This window comes from Callithrix jacchus, chromosome 16 (assembly GCF_049354715.1).
Source record: "Callithrix jacchus isolate 240 chromosome 16, calJac240_pri, whole genome shotgun sequence".
NCBI lineage: Eukaryota > Metazoa > Chordata > Mammalia > Primates > Cebidae > Callithrix > Callithrix jacchus.
Genome location: NC_133517.1, coordinates 74,313,929 through 74,337,919, shown reverse-complemented (window position 1 = coordinate 74,337,919; position 23,991 = coordinate 74,313,929). Strand labels below are relative to the sequence as shown.

The following is a 23,991-nucleotide window of genomic DNA, read 5'->3' as shown; positions in this document are numbered from 1 at the left end:
TACCTATCCTACTATTTATTTGCAGTGATGAGCCTGATTCACAATTCTCAACAATATGAGCACTGACTTCCATTTAAGGGTAGTTCAGAGTTCTCTACCCTGAGCTAACAGCCTGCAGGTTTACAAAGTCTCTGAAGTCAGTCAACCTTTTCAAAATCATTTCAATTTAACAAAATTATATCCATTTTAACACAGTATATATAAATTTTAACACAGTATATTCATGTAATGTTTCTTTAGTATAAGCACTCAGAACAGCATGTAAGGTATTGTAGGAAATAAATGACAATTCATTAAGACACTTTTAAGAAAAGATTTTTAGAAGGTATCCATAACATTATATACGTTGGCTAGACACAGTGGCTCACACCTATAATCACAGCACTTTGGGAGGCTGAGGCAGGCAGATCACTTGAGGTCAGGAGTTTGAGATCAGCTTGGCCAACAGGGTGAAACCCCATCTCTACTAAAAATACAAAAATTAGCCAGGCAAGGTGGCAGGTGCCTGTAATCTCAGCTATTCAGAAAGCTGAGGCAGAGAATTGCTTGAACCCTTGAGGCAGAGGCTTCAGTAAACTAAAATAGCACTACTGCACTCCAGCCTGGGTGACAGAGCAAGACTGCTTCAAAAAAAAAAATTACATAGATACTCATACCTGACAAACTACCACATATTATTAAATCTTGGCTATATACTGTATGTTAGAGTTGAGTTTTTCAATCAGAGAACAAATCAGGCTTTTAATTACATAAATTCGTGTTCAACCCCAATCTAGGAGGCATATATACTGCAGCCCAATTTTGCACTGAAGGACAAGGACTGCTGTGAAAGAAATGAGTGAGACCACCAAAATTTATGACAGGCACACAGCTCAGCCACTAAGGAGATGGGCAAGACACGTCAGCCTCTGATCTGCTGCATCTATAAAATGGTAACACTGCTACTTATACCTCAGGATGTTGTGAGGATTAAAAATCGAATCATCGGCCGGGCAGGGTGGCTCACATGTGTAATTCCAGCACTTTGGGAGACCGAGGTGGATGGATTACAAGGTCAAGAGATCGAGAACATCCTGGCCAACATGGTGAAACCCTGTCTCTACTAAAAATACAAAAATTAGCAGGGCGTAGTGGCACTAGCCTGTAATCCCAGCTACTCAGGAGGCTGAGGCAGCAGAATTACTTGAACCCAGGAGGTAGAGGTCGCAGTGAGCCAAGATTGCACCACTGCACTCCAGCCTGGCAACAGAGTAAGACTCTGTCTCAAAAAAAAAAAAAAAATCAAATAATTTACATGCCTAGTACAGTCCAGGCACAGTCACTGAGCATTTATTATCCTTAGGTAATTTCATTTCATAATGCTAACTGCCCTCCAAATCTCTCCAAAGTAAACACATGGATTAGTAAATTAGAAAGAAACAATACTTATCAATAACTATGGGTATCATACCTGTTTCAAGTCGTGTAGAATACTGATATAAGAAATATAAATTGACCAAATAAAGAAATCCAGTTCCTGGACCCACAGGGAAATAAAAGGTGGCAGTAATTGGCCTCCAAACCTGTCCAGATCAAAATAAACACAGCTATTAGTTTCTGTAAGCCTGGTTTTTTTTTTCCTTTTAACTAAACAAAATTAACCCCTGCAAAGCATGCTCCTCAATGTGTTGGAGTGACACTACCAACACAATTCAAAAAGACAACTGAAGAAAAGTGTTCATACCAATTACAATCACACCAATTTGTAAATCAGTGGAATAAAGCAACATCATAAAATAAGCAACAAATACTTCTAAACAAGTTGAAACAAAATCAATACTATATGAGTACATGGTTAGTCTTTACTGAGATCAGGCAACCAACTAAGCATCAAAAATAAATTACAAAGGCCTAATTTTCGACAATACAGTAATGCCTCTATTTAGGGAAAGAATATTCTGGAATGACAAACCTTGTCCAAAAATGCCACATTCAAAGGTAGAAGTAAAATAACAATTTTTTTATTCAAACCAATGCACTAAATAGGCAACAGGGATACTTTTTCTTTAAAAATATTTCCCCCCAACCAGAAAAAAAAAAAAAAAAAAAGAATAAGGGTCTAAAGTAACAAGTAGGCCAGGCATGGTGGCTCATGCTTGCAATCCCAGCACTTTGGGAGGTCGGGATGGGCAGATCACCTAAGGTCAGGAGTTCAAGACCAGCCTGGCCAACATGGTTAAAACCCCATCTCTACTAAAATTACAAAAAATTAGCCAGGTCCGTGGTGGCAGGCACCTGTAATCTCAGCTACTTGGAGGCTGAAGCAGGAGAATCCCTTGAACACAGGAGGTGGAGGTTGCAGTGAGCCAAGACCACGCCACTGCACTCCAGCCGGGCAGCAAGAGTGAAACTCCATGTCAAAAAATAAAATAAAATAAAGTAATAAGTAAACATCACTCCCAACCTCCAGTCTCCCGTTCCCTTTCCAACAACAGCTGATCAATGTCTTGTATTTCCTCTAAGAAATATGCGTTACTATTATTCATTCTTCTTTATTCTACTCACTATTTTATACTTGGTTCAATCTCAACAAAATATTTTTATTGGCTTCATAGTACTCCTTTTATGTGAAAGTCTAAACTTTTGTTTAAACTGTTATAATGACACAATGAATATTCTTCTATGTCCTCTTTGTATGTGTATATACAGAATAAGTTCCTGTCAATAAATCTGCTAGAGCAACAGACATAGCATTTATTTTGGTAGATACTGCCAAATGCCTACAAAAATGTTTGTTCAATTTATACTTCCTCCTAAAAAGCAGAAGAATGGCTGTCTTCTCTCCATACTCTCACCATTTAGTGTATTATCTGAAAACTAATTTTTATTTGCATTATGAAAAGTCAAGCACCTTTTCAGGTTTTAAAAACCTGAGCATCTCCTATATTCATTTTTTCTTCTGGATTTACATTTTTTTTTTTTGTTGCCCCAAGATAGAATCTGATGCCCAGGCTGGAGGGCAGGGACATAATCTTAGCTCACTGCAACCTCCACCTCCCGGGCTCAGGTAATTCTCCCACCTCAGCCTCCCGAGTAGCTGGGACTACCAGCATACACCACCACACCTAGCTAATTTTTGTATTTTTTGTAGAGACAGAGTCCCATGATGTTGCCTAGGCTGGTCTCGAACTCCTGAGCTCAAACAATCCACCCATCCCGGCCTCCCAAAGTGCTGGAATTACAGGCATGAGCCCTCACACCTAGCTGCATTTCTTCAAACATTATGAAATTTCTTTCTCAAGCGTTTTCTGATCTGTCATTAGACTTTCATGATATTTTTGCTGTATTTTGACATACAAAGATTTAATTAAATGTAGGCAAATGTACCCATGATATATTATGTTTGGAAAGTCTCTTTGCTCCAAGAATGTAAATGCTCATGGTTTTATTTCAGCACTTTCAAGGTGCATCCAAGGAATGAGGAAGAGATTCAACTGTTTTTCTAAATGGTCACTCCATTTTCCCAACCCCATTTACAGAGTAACTCACATTTTTTCCTTTATATTAAGGTCTACTTTAACGCCATTCTGTTTGGAATTGATTCCTATGCCAATATCAAGTTATTTTAATTTCTGTGGGGTTTTTTTCTTTTTCTTTTTCTCTTTTTCTGAGACAAGGTATCAGTCTGTTGCTCAGACTGGAGTGCAGTGTAGTGATCACAGCTCACTGTAACCTCAAATTCCTGGGTTCAAGCAAGTCTCTGGACTCAGCCTCCCAAGTGGCTAGGACTACAGGCATGTACCATCACACCTGGTAATTTTTTTTTTTTTTTTTTGAGATGAGCTCTCCCTATGTTGTCCACGTTGGTCTCAAACTACCAGCTTCAAGTGATCCTCCCACCTCAGCCTCCCAAAGTGCTGGAATTATAGGCATGAGCCACTGTGCCTAGCCTAATTTCTACTCCTGCTATATTTTAATATCTGGTAAAGTGAAATAGTTAAATAATATCCCCCCCTTATTTTCTTCGACAATTGTCACAATTTTCTTGGTTAGTCTCAATATTTTATTTCTCTAAATGAATTAGAACCAATACTTTATTATATCAATGTGATACTGATATAATTCCCAGCCAAGAAGTCTTTCGTAGCTTTTAGAGTTGTCTACAAAGCTCTTTCTTTTTATACCTATTTATGAAAGCTGAGTATCTTACTGCCTGCAACATTGAAAACTGAGCTTCTGCCAGGCGTGGTGGCTCATGCCCATAATTCCAGCACTTTGGGAGGCGTAGATGGGCGGGTCACCTGAGATCAGAGTTCAAGACCAGCCTGACCAATATGGAGAAACCCCATCTCTACTAAAAACACAAAATTGGCTGGGTGTGGTGGCTCATGCCTGTAACCCTAGCTACTTGGGAGGCTGAGGCAGGAGAATTGCTTGAATTTGGGAGGTGGAGGTTGTGGTGAGCCAAGATCACACCATTGCACTCCAGCCTAGGCAACAAGAGTGAAACTCAGAAGGAAACTCAGAAAGAAAGGAAGGGAGGGAGGGAAAGGAAGAGAGAAGGAGAGAAGGAAGGAAGGAAGGAAGGAAGGAAGGAAGGAAGGAAGGAAGGAAGGAAGGAAGGAGGGAGGGAGGGAGGGAGGGAGGGAGGGAGGGAGGGAGGGAGGGAGGGAGGGAGGGAAGGAAGGAAGGAAGGAAGGAAGGAAGGAAGGAAGGAAGGAAGGAAGGAAGGAAGGAAAGAAACTGAGCTTCTTGGGATTCCCAAGCATACAACCATCACTATAAAGAAACTTTCGTATCTTATTTCAATTCATGTCTAATTCACTGGCTAGCACCCCAACCAGAACAATGCTAAATAGTGATGGAGTAGATGGCCTTCCTAAACTTTTGGAAATGCTGGCCTTTGGAATGAGAGCTATGCATCTATCTCATTGCGCACTAGCATGTACCAAGCACAAAAGACATGGTCCCTGAATTTCTCATAGTAGTGGGGGAGGCTGTCAAAAGAAGGAAGAGCTGGCACAAGGGAGGGGACATGTGGACTTGTTACAAAGGCCCCAAGAATTGCAAGAGCACAACAACTGAATGGGTACTGCTAACAATTTGAGTGTGGCTGGAATGGGGGACATCAGTTACAGGGACTGGCCACATACAGACTGGCCAGTTACATTCTCCCAGCATAGGAATGTAACCCTCAGAGCTTAATTCCTTGTAGAGGAAAAGGCACTGTACATACCTAAAAAGTGACTTTCCAAGAAACTTGTATTAAACCAGAAAAATAAAATAGGTTAAAATCTGTTTTTTTCACAACTTTATCACAGAAACAGGATAGTTTAATGGAAAGAGAGCTGGAGGTGATTTGAGAAGGCCTGTGGTTAAGTTTTTGCTTATGAGTCACCACTTCTGAGCCTCAATTTCCATAGTTAATGTTTTTTTTAAAGAAATCAATAAATTAGTGTGCTACTCAGCTTATTTACATGCACTGATTCAGGAGATGTATTTTACAGATGAGGAAATAAGATGAGAAAAGGTTAAGTATCAGCTAGTAAGTGGTAGAGCTAGAATTTTATCCCAGTCTGACTCCGAAGTTTGTGCTACTAAGCCCCTATTTTTACAATCCCTCCCACAAGTGACGTCAGTACTATGAGGTACAATTCCAATGAGTGTAAGTTTTCACTACTACTACACTTGTATAATCCTGAAATGGACTGAGAGTACAATTCATTGTCTGTGCTTAAGAAAAGCCCTGAGAGTAAAGACCAGAAGCCAACCCTCCTAAGTAGCCCTGGAACCTTGGAGAAGCATGGACCTTTGAGTTGGCTTCTTTATCCACCCAATGACATTATCCTATGACTTCTGCCTTCCTTATCTTACAGGATGTGTAAAAGGATGGAATTAAGAGAGTGGATAAAAAAAGATGCTTTGTAAAAAGAATTAATATGTGTGGGTGTGTTAACTGTATTATCACAATCTTTAGGAAACACTCGCTAACTGGTTTTATAAATTCATATTTCAACTACCCCCATATTCCTATAAGGTGCTCAAGGCCTGATTTTGGAAAAAAAACCTCATTTTTGTCTGACTACATTTTCTCTAATGCTGATGACACAAGGCTATTTTTAGTCACTGCTTGCACCTGTTCTTTGAATATCAGTGTCTGTCAAAATACCTCACTTCTTTTCCCTGTTCATTAAGCTTACCCTTGAGTTACACTTGCTTCCATTGATCTAAAAGACTTAATACTATTTTTGTATTACTTTAAAATTATAATCTGAAAACACCAGAAGACATCTTATCTCTTTAGAAGGATACAGCATAACATATTTCTGAAATCACCATTTTAAGTATCCAACTAAATCATTTTTTCCTCTACCTGAGGAAGTATGTAAATAGTAAGGAGAAGAAAATTGGCTTTCTGTTCAGTGCCAGGAGTAGAGACCCATTTTCAACCCTGGAAAGCCTAAGAGGCAGCCAAGTGCGGCACAAAGAGCTATGACTTTAGACAGAGGACTGCCTGCCTCGCACTGAGAGGACTCACAGGGGAGCAGGGAGTATCTCATTTTAACTCCACAGCAATCCCAAGGCCAGACTTATAATGATCCCAGTTTTTTCAGGGGGAAAGTTGGGCCCTAACTGGAGTTCTGGTAATCTGCCCAGAGTTCCTCACTTAATAAGGACATGTAGCCCACGTGTTCACTGATATATACACTCTTCAAGAAGACATAAGACATTGTTCCTCAGTTATGAGTCCAATAACTTGAGAGTATGGGTTGCAGCCATCCTTTAACTAAATCTCCTAAACAAATCTGCTACTGTCATAATTACAAATACCATTCAGAGTCTAGAAGGGTTTTTTTTTTAATTTTTAAGTATGAAAAGTGAATACTTGTCTGAAATAAGAATCGCTTGATTTGGACTTAAGTATGTATCAGTCACCAAGCAAGAAAGATGATGAGCATCTGTGTGACAAATGCTGGTTTAGCAAACTGTGGCCTTTTTTGCAGGGTGGGGACACAATGCGTAGGCAAGAAAAGGCCCCTTCCATTCATTTAAACAAATGAAAGGCACTTCATCTTTTAAAAGAGCAAAAGGAAGCCATCAAATCTGCTCTTAAGTATATAGGCAACAGAAATTACTATTTATACTCACCAAGAAGTACATATGTTCACCAAGACATATACTAGAATGTTCATAGCAGCAATATTCTTAATAGCTAAACTGGAAACTGCCCAAAAGGTCCCTTAATAGCTGAATGAGTAATTTAATTGCAGTATGGTCCCATCGTGAGCAATCTATAACCACATGCAACAATATGGGTGACTCAAACATAATGTTGATAAAAGCAGCTAGACACAAGAGTACATACTTTATAATTCCATCTAAAGAAAGTATAAAAATTGGCAAAAGCAATTGATGGTAATAAAAGTCAGGAGCATGGTTACCCTTACAGAGGACAGTGAACAGAAGGAAGCAGAAGAAAGGCTTTAGGGATTTGAAATGCTGGCTATATACGTGTTTTGAATTTTTAAAAACTCAAGCTATAAACGTATTACACATATACTTTCCTGCTTGTATACTGTAACTCAATAAAAAGTTTTTTAAAAAGCCACAATCTAATGGGCAACATTATTATAGACTACAGAACTGTTTAACGTGGACAGGACTACCAAGGAAAGATTTTAAACTGTATGTACCAAGACACTTGCCACTAGAGGTCTATAGCCAAACCTTGGTGTATACAGAACTTCTATGCAGCCGGGCATAGTGGCTCACGCCTGTAACACCAGCACTTTTGAGAGGCCGAGGCAGGTGGATCACTTGAGGTCAGGAGTTCGAGACCAGCCTGGCCAACATGGTGAAACCCTGTCACTAATAAAAATACAAAAATTAGCCGGGTGTGGTGGTGGGTGCCTGTAATCCAAGCTACTCAGGAGGCTGAGGCAGGAGAATCACCTGAGCCTGGGAGGCAGGGGTTGCAGTGAGTGGAAACTGTTCCACTGCACTCCAGCCTGGCAACAGAGCAAGACTCTGTATCAAAAAAAAAAGAACTTCTATGCTCAGCCTGTAGTCCAAGTTCATTCTCCTCCCTGCTATGTTGAAATCTCTCTCTTCCCCAATACACCCTTAAATCAGTCTGCTAAGGTTGCTGTCATCAGGTTAAATGTGATACTATAAGCAAAAGCTCGGCAAATGTAAGTACCAGGCTGAATCGCAGAATTGGTTGGTACCCATTTCTTATTCCTGGAAACAAACTAGAGAAATTGAGAGTTCACATCTTCCCACTGCAAGTCAGGATGCTTTTAAGGAGACAAAGCAGAATAATCATACAGCAGTTACATTTCAATTTAAATTACTAATTAAAATTAGAATCTTACTGTCCAGGAGAGAAGGCAATATGGTACAAAGTATTGGCTGATAAATAAAAATTGGCAACTATTTTTTTCCCATACCAACTACACAAGAGGTAACTATTTTTGAATAGCCTATGTATCAGGCTATTTACTGGGAATTACAAATATTTTTCTATGTGTTCTATATACTAGAGGCGAGAAGTAGATAATGTATTTCCTGGATTTGAAGTTACTCATTCCTGTGTTTCTGAAACTAGAGTGTCTCACAATCAATATACTTGTTTAATGTAATTTCTACTCCCCTGCCCCCCCAAAAAAAGGTTGCATTAAATTGATGGGGCATCATATAATCGATGGTGTCTTAGAACAAAGTTAATAGGCTATTATATTATCCTCAGATCCTAAAGAAATTGAGGCTCAGACAGGATAAATAACTTGCCTAAGAGTACACAACTAGCAGGGGGCTGAGCCAGGGCTGAGCCCATGATTCAACTACTTGAAATCTTACAGACTTTCTGCTCTGATAGAAAAGGAAAAATCATTTGCTATGATTGATTTGGAAGAAATCACTTTCAAAAATGTTTTGCTACATACTTAGTTATTTTTTCCTAGATATTATGCAAAGGAGTGAAACAAGAGAGCTTAGAATGATCTTTGACTCAACAAAATAGAAACTGAAACTGAAGTTGTCTAGAAAATGGGGGAAATATTTATCTCAGGATGATTGCTGGAGTTCGGCGAGATAGCCTCGGGGCAGCTGTAACGGGTGATGTTATTTTGACCAAAGAAATGAAGCAGTACCGCCAGGCAGGCAGCCCTGGGAGGTATGATCTCAAAAAGCACAAAGGCAGCAGGAATTGCCACCTCTCGTGCAGTTAAGCAAGGATTAATATGAAAACATTTCATTATTGTGAACTGTTTGATTGATGAACATAAATCTGAGGGACTCGGAATAGGGAAAAATTGTAGACGACAATATAATAAATCTCAACACACACCTGCTTCAACCTATCCAAACTAAAGAAATAACATAAACCTCAGAGTTCCAAACCAACAAGCTACACAAAGGAATCTATAGCTGAGGAGGAAAAATAACTTGTCACTTCCAACATAAGCACACAATTCTAAATCAGCCCCCATTTGTACAAGCTGCAAAGATTCCTTTTCTAAGGAAAAGAGGAGCTTTCTAGCACGAACTCTGCTACAGTACACCTCACATTGTCCTGCACAGCAGCCTTTCCTTGACTGCTTCATTTGCAAATGAGTTCCTCCAGGTGGGTCTGAAAGTTAAATGTGTCCAAAATCGGGGAGAATCGTGGTAACAGGAAGAAAAGACAAGGTACAGCTGTTGGTCTTTCACACCTGGGCAGTTTGTACGCTGTCCTGCTTCCTGCTGGCAGCTTCTCCCAGCCTGGGGATAACAAGCTGAGAAGAAATAATACAGGGAAGATGATAAAATTGTGGAAGATGAGACAAGAACGGTGACTCCTTCTAATCAGTTCACCACTTTTAACATTATACACCCGCAGCCTGGTAGAGAGGCTTATTTACATTACTGCTTTATAATGTGCTTATATATATTGTGTCATCACTAATACAACTACACAAGTGAGGATTTTGCAGAGGGCCAACCAGCCGGTTTTGACCAGGTCCTTCTCACACAGTAATACGCCACCATTGCTCCCTGCGAACACACATTACTCAACAAGCCACCAGGAACAAAGTACACAACATTCACTCAGCCAACAAAGATTTATTAAAGTAAATAAACAGAACAGTATGCAATTCCAACCGCCCTCCAGAATCATTTTTTTTTTTTTTTTGAGACGGAGTCTTGCTCTGTTGCCCAGGCTAGAGTGCAGTGGCGTGATCTCGGCTCACTGCAATCTCCACCTTCTGGGTTCAAGTGATTCTCCTGTCTTAGCCTCCCGAGTAGCTGGGATTGCAGGTACACCCCACCACACCCAGCTAATTTTTGTATTTTCAGTAGAGACAAAGTTTCACCATATTGGCCAGGCTGGTCTTGAACTCCTGACCTCATGATCCACTCGCCTCAGCCTCCCAAAGTGCTAGGATTATAGGCATGAGCCACTGCACCCAGCCCAGAATCATATTTTTATGTCCAACTGCTCCCTTGGCCTCTCCACACGGAGGCCTGAAAAGCATCTCAAGACTTAGCATGGCCAAAACCTAATTCTTCATCCATACAAGCCCCCACTCCCAAGCTAAGCATCCTCGACCATTCCCCATCTCCGTCAAGGGCCCTGCCATCCACTCAGCTGCTCCTGTGAAAACAGTAGTATCTTTCAGTCCTGCTTGCTTCACCCGCTCACTCTTTAGATCCATTTAGCTGTAATCTTGTCCCCTCTGCCAAGTCTGTGCCCTTTTCTCTCTCTTAACAGCCATCAAACCACCATCTCTCTGCCCTCCTAACTGGATTCATCTCTCTCATCTCATCACCCACCCCTTCCTCCTTCAACCCCCTCCATACACACACAAAGTCCACTCCACAGAGTAGGTGGGGCAATCTGTCAGTCCTTTGTTCACAAGGCTCCAAAACTTCCTAGTGCCCTCAAAATGAAGTTCAAACCTCTTAGCATGACCTACAAGACCCAACTATGAATTAGCTTTAACCCACCTTTCCATCTTAGCTTCACCACACCCAGCCCTGGCTCTCTCCCTGCCTTCATCTACTAATCCTCATCCTACAGCTGACCCTGTACCAGCTGGAAACCCAGTCTTCTTTCTGTTTCCAGCTCCTACCTCCGAGCCTGTCACTTACTAGTCCTTCCTGGAAGGTTGTCTCCAGACCCAGATCTACCCAAAGCTGGCTGGCTCCTCACTATTCCAATTTCTTCAAATGTCTTCTCTGAGGCCTTTCTGGGTGGAACACCCTATCAAATATTACACCCCTTAAATTGCATGCCTCTATGTCTTCACAGGATCTGAAACCTTTTCAGTCAGCCAATATATATAAGCACCTACTATGTGCCAGGCACTATTCTAAGTAACAAGGACATTGGTGAACAAGGCAAAGATGCAGCTTTCATGGAGCCTTATTCTCTGAGGGGAAGCAGACTAATAAATACCAAGGGGTGAGATGTAGCAAGGAAATTGAAGGATAAGGGAGTGGCGTGAAGGAGGGGCTATTTTATGTAAGGCCATCAGAGAAGGCCTTGTCAATAAGATGGCATTTGGTCAGAGATCTGAAGAATGTGAGGAGGTAAACAAGTGAGCCACAGTTATCTTCCTCAGGCAGAGAAACAACATGTGTAAAGGCCCTGAGGAGAGGTCCAGATAAGCACTGAAGTAACAGCAAGGATCTCACTGTGGAGCCTAAGGCACGAGTTGGAGAGTAGTAGGAGATGAGGTCAGAGAGGCAGCAGGAGGCCTTGCAAGCCACAGAAAGGACTTGGATTTTACTCATTAAGAAGACATGGTGGAGACGCATTGGCTCACGTCTGTAATCCCAGCACTTTGGGAGACCAAGGTGGGTGGATCAAGAGGTCAAAAAAATCAAGACCATCCTGGCCAACATGGTGAAACCCCGTCTCTACTAAAAATACATAAATTAGCCAGGTGTGCTGGGGCACGCCTATAGTCCCAGCTACTTGGGAGGCTGAAGCGGGAGAATCGCTTGAACCCGGGAGGCAGAAGTTGCAGTGAGCCGAGATCACACCACTGCACTCCAGCCTGGTGACGGAGCAAGACTCCGTCACAAAAAAAAAAGGTAGGATTCTGGACAGAGAAAATGACAGGACTTGATTTATGTTGTTGTTGTTGTTTTTCATAACGTGATTAATGTTTTAAAAGGATCACTCTAGCTGTCTAGAGAAAAGATTGAAAGGAACCAGGCTGCAATGATAATGGCTGGTAACAGAGAATGAAAAGAGACTGTATTCTGGATACATGTCTCCAATAGAGTCAACAGGATTTGCTGACAGATTGAGTAGTGTGAGGAAAAACAAGAAAAATAAAATATGACTCCAACAACTAACTTCGGCTCTTCTAATAATGGAGCTGCTATTCACTCCTAAGGCAAAGGGGGAAAGGGGATTCAGTTTGGGACACATTAAGTTGAAGACGACTCTTAGTCATCCAAGTCGTGATTTCTAGTAACCATTGGATGCACAAATCTGGAAATCAGGAGACAGATCTGGACTGAAGATATTTACACTTACATTTCAGAATCTCCAGTTTATAGAAAGTATGTAAAGCCCTGAGGCTGAATGAATGAGACCACCTTAAGCTAGGGAGAGTCTACAGAAAACGTCCTATAACTGATTCCCAAGGCACATCCTAACATATAAGTCAGGAAGATAAGGAACCAACAAAGAAAACCAAGAATTAATACCCAGTGAAGAGAGAATGACAAGAGAATGTTATCCACAGGCCAAGTAAAGGGCTGAAATTAATGTCAGATATTGCTATCTGACTGCCACTGATTAAAGTTTTAAATCAGAATTTGGTGACTACAGATAACCTTCAGAAAACTAGCACTCTCTTGCCAGAAATGTTACTCTGGACTGTTTCCCTCATGCTTAAGAAAATAACAAGGCAGGCGGGAGCGGTGGCTCACGCCTGTAATCCCAGCACCTTGGGAGGCCGAGGTGGGTGGATCCCGAGGTCAGAAGATGAAGACCATCCTGGCAACATGGTGAAACACCGTCTCTACTAAAATACAAAAAGTTAGCTGGGTGCAGTGGCACGTGCCCGTAATCCCAGCTACTTGGGAGGCTGAAGCAGGGAAATTGCCTGAACCTGGGAGGCGGAGGTTGCAGTGAGCAGAGACTGCGCCACTGCACTCCAGCCTGATGACAGGGCAAGACTCCGTCTCAAAACAAAATAAATGATAACAAGGCCTTCCATTTCTGGACATATTTACTCTTTGCCCATTCCTTCGTACATTCTATTACTACGTTGGGGATACTAAATTTGGGCTAGAGAGAAATGCAGAAAAATACACTCATTCTATCTCTGACTTTAAATAACTTCTATAAGGAAAAAAAAAAAAAAACTCCATTCACGTGAAAGAAACTCAGCTAGAAGTTCGTGAAGTTGACACCCACAGGCGACCCACGTGGGTGACAGATGGAGGTCAGAGGGCACTGCTCCAGGCGAACCTAATCGCCAGCGTCCAACAGATTGACAACTACCACCGACTATTCTCACTGCTTCCTTGACTGAGTGCGGAGAGCGAGAAGCACAAACTCAGTATACTGGAGAAGTCAGACCCTCCCCACCAGGTCAAGTCCACGTCTCCAGCTATCCAGGTCCCGGCTCCAGGCCCGAGCCTCCCCCTGCCCAAAGGACCCCCGCTCTAAACCGCCAGCGCCGGACGCACTACAAATCCCAGCAGGCACCGCGCTCCCGCAAAATGCCGGCCTACGCTCCGCCGCCGCGGGGCCGCCTGGGGCCAGTAGTCTCCACGCCCCCCGTCTCCGGTAAGTACCTGAAAGCGATAAAGGAAGGCTTCAGGCCAGAGGACGAGGTAGGCCGGGCTGATGAGGCCGAGTTTGCTGACCAAGGGCACCGCGACGCTGGCGGCGAACCAATAGCGCGTGATCGCGGGGATGCTCCTGAACCAGTCTCCGATGTCCGACATCTTCGACCCACAGGTAGCCAAGATACACACGGCCGCCCGACTCCCCGTGCCAACCCCCTCACGACGCGGCCGGCTCCGCGACTGTTAGGTCTCGAGGTGGAAGGGGCAGAAGCCGCGATGCAGAAGGCGGGGACGGGCAGACGTGGCGCCACCGAATTCGGACTAGCGAGGCAGCCTACTGAGGCGAAACTTCCCCTTCCGGCGGCCGCGGACTACGTGACCAGAAGTCCCGCCGCTTAAAGGGCGAGCGCCGATTTTAGCGCCTGGCCGAAACTAGGTGTCCTGGGGCGGAGCGAGGTAGGGCGACAAGACTGGTGGGGAAACAGTGGTTGCCAGGAGCAACGGCAAAAGCTCCAGCCAATGGCGAGGCCAAATGCCATTCACAAGTTCTCAGAGTTTTAACGCGGCTGGGTCCTCTGGGAGAGTATTTAAAGGGGATGAAGGCAAATAGTCTAGTTCTTCGTCTGCTCACTCATTCCACAAGTGTTTGTCGGGCACAGTTCTAAACACAGGGTGACAGACGACTGCGCCTGTCACCGCTATCGTGGTACCCTCTCTTGATCTTACATCCTCATGGGGATTATTTATAAACAAATAGATAATGATGTAAGATAATTTCAGGGAGTGATTAGAAAAATAGAAAAATGAAATGAGATAATGAGGTAGAGTGACGGGGTGGGGGAGCGGCAGTGTGAGGACAATGACTACTTTAGGTATGAACAGAGCCAGCCGGGCAAAATCTGGGGGAAGAGTTGTCCATGCACAGAAAACAGCCGCTGTAACTAGGTTGGAATGTTGGAGGGACTGAAAGCCAAAATGATCCATCTTGTCTAATCCATCTTGTATAAAAAGGAATCTTTAAAAAAAGATACTGGCCGGGTGCGGTGGCTCATGCCTGTAATCCCAGCACTTTGGGAGGCCGAGGCGGGCGGATCACCTAAGATCAGGAGTTCGAGATCATCCTGGCCAACACGATGAAACCCCGTCTCTAATAAAAATACAAAAATTAGCCAGGTGGAGTGGCGGACGTCCGTAATCCCATCTACTCAGGAAGCTGAGACAGGAGAATCGCCTGAAGCCGGGAGGTGGAGGTTGCAGTGAGCCGAGATCACACCATTGCACTCCAACCGTGGGGGACAAAATCAAGACTCCGTCTCAAAAAAAAAAAAAAAAAAAAAAAAAAAAAAAAAAAAGAAGGAAGGAAGGAAGGAAAGAAAGAAAAGATACTGAGTAAGTAGTTTCCTGTTGTTTTTGGATTTATGGCTTACAATTTAGGGTTGCTAAAGTCTTCCAGTAAAGACCACCAGGAACAAACCCGTAGTCAACAAAGCGAGATTTATTTATTTATTTATTTATTTATTTATTTATTATTTTTGAGACGGAGTTTCGCTCTTGTTACCCAGGCTGGAGTACAATGGCACGTCGGCTCACCGCAACCTCCGCCTCCTGGGTTCAGGCAATTCTCCTGCCTCAGCCTCCTGAGTAGCTGGGATTACAGGCACGCGCCACCGTGCCCAGCTAATTTTTTGTATTTTTAGTAGAGACGGGGTTTCACCATGTTGACCAGGATGGTCTCGATGTCTGGACCTCGTGATTCACCCGCCTCGGCCTCCCAAAGTGCTGGGATTACAGGCTTGAGCCACCGCGCCCGGCCTCAAAGTGAGATTTATTAACTTGCTACAGCAAGGCAGACTGCCCTCCAGAGGAACCTCAACGCCTCTTATCAAGCAGAAGTGTCATTGGATTATGGGAATGGGAGGAATTTTGGGTAAAAATTAAATGGAGCAGTGTTTGATAGGCTCAAAGCAAAGCAAAGCTGAGGTGTGTAGCATCAGGTTAACATCATACCTGAGTTAGAGGCTCTTTCCTTGGAAATTTCAAAGTTAAGACAATTGTGAAATGTCAGGTGTGAAAACTCTATCTAAAGCTCTGTACCTGGATTGAAAATCCTGTGTCAAACTGACCTGCATGGCTCAGATGCTCTGGACAAGAATGGGATGTTCCATTCACAAGGAAAGAATTTCAGACAGCAGAGTTTCCAACGTTCTATAATTTTAGAGAATATTGTCAGCACCACATCTTTGATGTTAATAAACAAAAAGTTTTTGCAGAACAAAAGGCATTAAATATTCCACAGTGCAATGAAGGTATGCAACATTTGGAGACCAATGGATAGCAAATATATGAAGAACACAGCCGGCGGGAATATAAATTGATACAGCCTTACAAAAAGATAATTTTGATATAAAATAAAAGCTAGACGGTTATATAATACTTGATGATACTGCCTGAGGTTTATTCTATTTCCCTCTGCTACCACCACCATTGTTTTGTACCCACTCCTCAAGGGCTGAAATTAATGTCAGATCTTGCTATCTGACCTGCCACTGATTAAAGTTTTAAATCAGAATTTGATGACTACAGATAACCTTCAGAAAACTAGTACTCTCTTGCCAGAAATGTTAATCTGGACTGTTTCCTTCATGCTTAAGAAAATAACAAGGCAGGCCGGGATGTACTCATACCCAAGGTACAATGAAAGAAAACAGGGGCTATCTGGCTTAGCCCTTAGGTGGAGGGCTAAGGAAAGTTTCTGTGATAAACTCATAAGTACACGTGCATGAGAAAAAGACAAGAACAAGAAAAGCGTACACCCAGTATCTGGCAGTGTTTATTTCTAAGTTGTACTCTAGAATTCTCAGAGAATGAATGCTCTGGGATTCAACTTCAGGCTTTAGAAACACGAAAGTTTAAATCACAGCAACGGTAGGCCAGGGATGGGGGCTCACTCCTGTAATCCCAGCACTGTTTGGGAGGTTGAGACAGGAGGATCACTTGGGCCCAGGAGTTGGAGGCCAGCCTCAGCAATATAGCAAGGCCCTGTCTCTACTAAATAAATAATAAATAAATAAATAAAATTATGGCAACACCACTTATTAGCAATATCATGGTATAAAAATCACTTAACCCCTCTGTCCTTCAGTTTATCTGTAAAATGCAGAAAAGAAGAGTAACGGTAGTACTGAATTCATAGGATTGTCATAAGGATTTAAATGAGCTAGATATGTATCCAGTACTTGAAACAATGTTATTACTATTCTCTTTTTTGCTTAGCTGTCTTTTTGAAATGTTTTACTATAAAAATGTATAACTTTGTAATTTTTAAAAAGTTAATTAGTAAGGGCACTTGCCTGCCTGCAAATTGTCCTACCCTAAGGATAGAGAAGCTATTTCCAAATGACAGTGGATATTCACCAATGAGAACTTGGCCCTCCCTTGGAGATTTCAAGTTTTGCAAATCTGGGGTAAGCCTAAAAAGATCTCCATCTTTCAAAATCCCTCCCTCCCTGCACCTTCCATGTGATTCTGATAGCAGGTGATCTGCAGACTATTCTTTGAGAACCATCACATTAGATAAACATTTATTTTTCTGTTCTCTCTACATATTGAAATAAACTATTCTAGGCATAAAACACAAAGGTAATTTACTACAAATTTATCATAAATAAAGGACCTCCTCAATCTTCCCGGATAGTTTGCTTTAGAATTTATCACTTGTAAAGAAGTTTTTGTGTTGCTGCCATCAATACAAGCCATCTTTTAAAAACGTACAGGTAAATGATACTGGGCTAAATGCTAGGAAAGAGTATGGAGAGGTAAGGTGAAAAAAAATGTGGAAATGTAGGCATCCCGTGAATTATTAATGACAATGCACATTGGAACAGCCTCTATAGCAAACACTACGGCAATATTTAAATGCCACTTCTAGGAATTTAAGCTTTAGATAGACTCCAACATATTTTTTAATGTAAAAGGATAGTCATTGCTGCATTAAAAAATATTTCATTTTTAACTCCGCATTACATGAGGAAGTGCTGCATTTTTTGAAATAGCAAAAGACTGGAAATACCTGACTATCTGCCAACAAGAAATTGATTAAACAAACTTGTTTATCCATATAATCCAATACTAGGCAACCTTTATTAAAATAAGACAACTTTGTATATCCCGAAGTGGAATGACCTCTAACATGTAGTATTAAGAAAAAAGGCCCGGGCATGGTGGTTCATGCCTGTAATCCCAGCACTTTGGGAGGGTGAGGCGGGTGGATCACAAGATCAGGAGTTCGAGACCAGTCTGGCCAACATACTGAAACCCCGTCTCTACTAAAAATACAAAAAATTGCCGGGTGCGGTGGCTCACGCCTGTAATCCCAGCACTTTGGGAGGCCAAGGCGGGTGGATCACAAGGTCAAGAGATTAAGAACATCCTGGTCAACATGGTGAAACCGGTCTCTACTAAAAATACAAAAAATTAGCTGGGCATGGTGGCGCGTGCCTGTAATCCTGGCTACTCAGGAGGCTGAGGCAGGAGCATTACCTGAACCCAGGCGGCGGAGGTTGCGGTGAGCCGCGATCGCGCCATTGCACTCCAGCCTGGGTAACAAGAGCGAAACTCCGTCTCAAAAAATAAAAATAAAAAAATTAGCCAGGTGCGGTGGTGTGCACCTATAATCCCAGCTACTTGGGAGGTTGGGGCAGGAGAATCGCGTGAACCCGGGAGGCAGAGGTTGCTGTGAGCCGAGATTGTGCCATTGCACTCCAGCCCAGCAACAGTGCAAGACTCCATCTCAAAAAAACGAAAAAGAAAAGAAAAAAATTATAGTACAATGTGCATAGTATTGTACTATAATACAGTGTAATAGCCACTCTACCATTGCATTGTACAGAAAGCACACACACAGATATACATGCAGTATTTGCTTGAAACAGCAGTTAGCTCTGGAAAGGGAATTTGGAAGCAGGGAGACAGGGATGGAAAGGTAATGTTTTATTGCATTTCCTTTTCTACCTTTTAAATTCAAACTATGTATTTAAAAGTTAATTTTAGAGATATAATGGGGTTTGTTAAGAAAGGAATGTGTTTAATGTCAGAAACTTCACAAAGATTGAGGTAATAATGATGGCCTTAGCCATGACTTTCCTGCTATAATTGAAATATATTTCCTTCTGTTTATATAAAAAACAGAACTTTAAAAAATTGGAGGGAGATCATCATTTAAGCGCCCACTATTACCTAGCACTGGAGCTTGGCCCTGTGATGCTTAGTGCTGCTAACAGAGAGCTAGGGACTCAAATACCACTCTGTCCCCACAGCCACAGGAGCACCATTCTCGTGGGATGCCTGCCATGTCACTGGCATCTGTCTTCTAGAAGTTCAAAGCACAAGGCAAATATGTACTTAATCTTGATGTTAACTAGCAGGCAAATTTGTTAGTTCCACCTTGCAGATGAAGATTCTATGGTGGCCGGGCATGGTGGCTCATGCCTGTAATCCCAGCACTTTGGGAGGCTGAGGCAGGTAGATCACTTGAGGTCAGGAGTTCGAGACCAACCTGGCCAACATGGTGAAACCCCATCTCTACTAAAAATACAAAAATTGGCCGGACATGGTGTTGTACACTGGTAATTCCAACTACTTGGGAGGCTGAGGCACAAGAATGCTTTAACCCAGGAAGTGGAGCTTGCAGTGAGCCGCGATTACACTACTACACTCCAGCCTGGGCAACAGAGGAAGATTCTGTCTCAACAAAACAAAACACAAAACCAGTAGTACATGGGAGACACTTAATGTTTCTCACAGATGAGTCAACCAGGCTGGCTGGACTGCTAGACCAAAGAAGTTATGCAGAAACATTTGGAATAAAACAATTCCTTTAATATTCAATTTCTCTAACAAATCTGCAAATCAAAATTATTAGAATAGCAGTAATCTAAGAAATATAATTGATATTCATAATTTATATTTATCAACTCATAGTTTATACTTGTGATCAGAACAGTAGCTAATGATATTCATTCAAGATATACCTTGTAGAAGGCCTGTGAGAGTCTAAAATGCCTTCCTTCTGAATCAAAGAAAAATCTTTCAAGCTAATGTCCATGTTAGAAGGTGAGCTGTGTTTAAATTCAGGACTCTTATCAGTTGTTCTAAGACCCATATCATCACTTGTGATGTGGACATTCCCTAGAATTAAAATACAGGCATGAATCTCAAAAAGGCCTTCAATTGGTGACACATCTGGAGGAAGGCATATTAACCAGGACCCTGTGCCATTGCAAAGACATGAGGCAATATTCAGGAAACAGCTGTTAACCAAAAATGTTGATAAAACTATGAATTCTGTGGTTAAAACTTTAGGAGCATGTTGTTTCTTTGAAAGGAACAGGATAATTAGAGGAGGACTTAAAGGAGGGAGGATTCCTACTGAAAAGATGGAGATTAAGATGTTACTATCTTGGCCGGGCACAGTGGCTCATGCCTGTAATCCCAGCACTTTGGGAGGCCGAGGCAGGTGGATCACTTGAGGTCAGGAGTTGGAGACCAGCCTGACTAACATGGTGAAACCCCATCTCTACTAAAAATACAAAATTTAGCTAGGCGTGGTGGTGGGTGCCTGAGACAGGAGAATTGCTTGAACCCAGGAGGCAGAGATTATAGTGAGGTGAGATTGTGCCATTGCACTCCAGCCTGGGCGACAAGAGCAAGACTCTGTCTCAAAAAAAAAGATATTAACAGCTCAGTGACTCTTCCTCCCAGAGATGGTGTGATTGATTGTGAACCAAATCAAACTTAGGCTACAGGGCCCCTTACTTGCACAGGCCTTTCCAAGGCTCTGTGCAAAACTTTGTTTTATTTTGGGTTTTTTTGTCTTTGGAGACAGAGTTTTTGCTCTGTTGCCCAGGTTGCCCAGGCTGGAGTGCAATGGCACAATCTCATCTCACTGCAACTTCTGCCTCGGGTTCGAGCAATGCTCGTGCTTCAGTCTCCCAAGTAGCTGGGATTGCAGGCACCCACCACCAGGCCCAGCTAATTTTTATATTTTTAGTAGAGACAGAGTTTTAGTACAGGCAGATCACAAGGTCAAGAGATCAACACCATCCTGGCCCACATGGTGAAACCCCCTCTACTAAAAATACAACAATTAGCTGGATGTGGTGGCCCATGCCTGTAATCCCAGCTACTCCAGAGGCTGAGGCAGGACAATCCCCTGAACCCGGGAGACGGAAGTTTCAGTGAGCCAAGATCGCACCACTGCACACCAACCTGGAGACAGAAGGAGACTTTGTCTCAAAAAAAAAAAAAAAAGCTGACTCTGGCTTCAGCAGCATGTTGCCCTGAGCTCTTATACTGAGCCGAAGCCCAGCCGAAGTCATTAAGATTTGCTAAGGTTTGGTGAGATTTGTGAGGTGTAGTGTTCTCAGTGATTTTCATACTATCCCTACATAGAACCCTTCTGTGTGCACCCCTTAGGTCACAAATGAAGGCACTAAACCCTAATTCAAGTTCAAAGCAATCTGGACACAGTTGAAGGAGGATCAAGTCCATGCCCTCTCTGGCCAAGGACCCAATCAAGTTCCTGTTTCCACTTAGGGACCACTGCTGGCTCTTCCCCAACCACAGACCAGATAACCAATCCTCCTCACATCTACCGGCAAATCACAAACAGCTTAGGAAACCAGCAAAGAGGGGCTCCATCAATATATCTAGGATTTCACAGTCAGAAACCCTAAAATAAACTTTCTCTCATTTGTGTTTAGAGCAAGACCCCGTCTCTACAAAAAAGAATTTTTTTTAATTAGCCAAGCACTGTGGTATATGCCTGTAGTCCCAGCTACTTGGGAGGCTGAAGCGGGAGGATCACCTGAGCCCAGGAGATGGAGAGTGTAGTGAGCCATGATCACAACACTGACTCCATCCTCAGCAATAGAGCAAGACTCTGTCTCTAGAGAAAAACCAAACAAAACAGAAAGAAGTTATCAGACTGTGTCCTCTAGAATGTGAGCTTCATGAGAACAAGGACTTGTTTTGATCACTTTTGTGTCCCCAGTGCCTAGAACTGTGCCTGGTACACAGTAGGTGCTCAGTAAAGACTTGTTCACTGAAATGAATTGTGATTCATCCTAGAACTTTCCCTACTCTTATCCCAATCAGCACCACCCAGGCTAGGTTAAATACCCACTGCCAACTTCTCTGAACTCCTGGAATACCCTGCACAAATCACCGTCATTGCACTTAGCACATGGTTTGATAACTATCTGTGTGTGGCAGCTGTCTCCTCCTCTAGAGTATAAGTTCTGCACAGGCAGAGCTTGGATTTCATGGCTCCTCACACAAGTCTAAATAAATTTCATGAGAAAATCCTGACCTCTCCACCTTCGAAATATATCCCAAATCCAACCACTTCCCAACTTTTCCACTGAGCTATCCCCTGGCCCAATCTGCTATCATGCCCGTGCCTGGATTTTTTTCTTTCTTTCTTTTTTTTTTTTTTGGAGACAGGGTCTCCCTCTGTTGCCCAGGCTAGAATGCAGTGATGCAGTTGTACAATCTTGGATCACTGCAACCTCCGCCTCCCGAGTTCAAGCAATTCCTCCACCTCAGCCTACTGAGTAGTGGGGATTACAGGTGCGCACCACCATAGCCCAGCTAATTTTTGCATTTTTGGTAGAGACAGGGTTTCACTGTATTGATCAGGCTGGTCTCAAACTCCTGACCTCAGGTGATCCACCTGCCTCGACCTCCCAAAATGTGAAATTACAGGTATGAGCCACTGCACCTAGCCTCATTGCCTGGACTTCTGCAGTGGACTTTCAATTGGCCTCCCTGCTTCCATTATGCCCCCTGCAGTCTGTAATCACACAGGAGCCTAAATAAGATCCTGCCACTTTCTTGCTCAAAGCCACATTGCATTTTATTCTAGCTAGAGTGGAAAGCATGATAGAAACTCCTTACTATGACCTTCCAGGCCCTATATGATGTGAACCCTGGCAATTTCTGTGACCTCTCACTCTTCCCTTTGTCACTCTGCTCCAGCCTCAATACCCTCCCTGCATTGGACAGGCCAAGGCGATTCATGTGGTTGCTGCACCGTTAGCCTGGAATACGCTAGTGGTGCTCAACCCTATCAGGCCAAATGCTCTCTTTTTAAATATTTGCTATCCCAGTCCCACAATGAAAATCATAGGTTATAAATTATAACTCCAATAAAATAAATCTAATGCACTAATTGTGATATAATGAGAAAAAAGGAAACTAACGTATACTATAATATACATTTTAATGTTAATGCTCAGGCACAACTATATTAGCAAACGTAATGAAAAAGTCTGGTGCTTCCAAGTTACAGAGTCATGGTAAGTTGAGAGTTATAAATGCAGACAAATATCTATGTGTTGTATTTGTGACTCAAACACCACCAGCCGAATCGATTGGCATTGGTTACATCACTGTCCACAATGGTGGACAGCCCTCGGGAAAGTTCTGAATATAATAGAGTGCATAAAAATTCAAATGTAATACAAAATTAGCTGGATGTGGTGGCACATGCCTATAATCCCAGCTACTCGAGAGGCTGAGGCAGGAGAATCGCTTGAACCCAGGTGGTGGAGGTTGCAGTGAGCCAAGATGGCACCATTGCACTCCAGCCTGGGCAACAAGAGCGAAACTCCGTTTCAAAAAAAAATTCAAATGTGATCAAATAAAACACAGATTCAAAGATCTAAAAATAAAATGTGTTTGCATGACCAAAAACATCACATAGTCAGAGGTAAATGATAAAGTGGAAGAAAATATTTCTAAGATGTATCACAAGTAAAAGACTAAAATAACCAAGGATATAAGAACTTGTAAAAAATGAAGAGAGGAAAGACCAAAAACCTTATAGAAAAACAGACAAAACACAGAAACAGTTAATTCACAAACAATATTAAATTACCTTAAAACATTAAAAGATACTCAACTTTTCCCATAATATGAGAAATGCAAATTAAAATCATATTGAGATACTATTTCTCACCTATCAGATTGACAAAAAATAGTGCAATAGGAAATTTATAACAATAGAAACAATATATACATTTATACTTTAACTCAACAATGTCAATTTTAGTAGTTTACCTTGATAAACTTGTAACAGTATAAATAGGGTACAAAAAATGTCAGATACCCTAGTAAGTGAAAAAAGCAAAGTGTAAAATAGTATATAATATGTTA

General features: G+C 42.3%; 1 protein-coding gene across 4 annotated transcripts in view; it reads right to left on the bottom strand.

Annotated features, from left to right (window-relative positions):
- Positions 1-14,115, bottom strand: part of DERL1 (derlin 1) — a 63,911-nt gene extending 49,796 nt beyond the window's left edge. For all 4 annotated transcript variants that reach the window (XM_017965618.3, XM_078353261.1, XM_035277549.3 and 1 more), the window contains exons 1-2: positions 13,783-14,115; positions 1,451-1,562 (exon numbers count right to left, since the gene is read on the bottom strand). In XM_017965618.3, coding sequence (XP_017821107.1) covers positions 1,451-1,562; positions 13,783-13,935 — 265 coding nt within the window. In that variant the 5' untranslated portion in view covers positions 13,936-14,115. The remainder of the gene's footprint in view (positions 1-1,450; positions 1,563-13,782) is intronic.
- Positions 14,116-23,991: the final 9,876 nt, after the last annotated feature.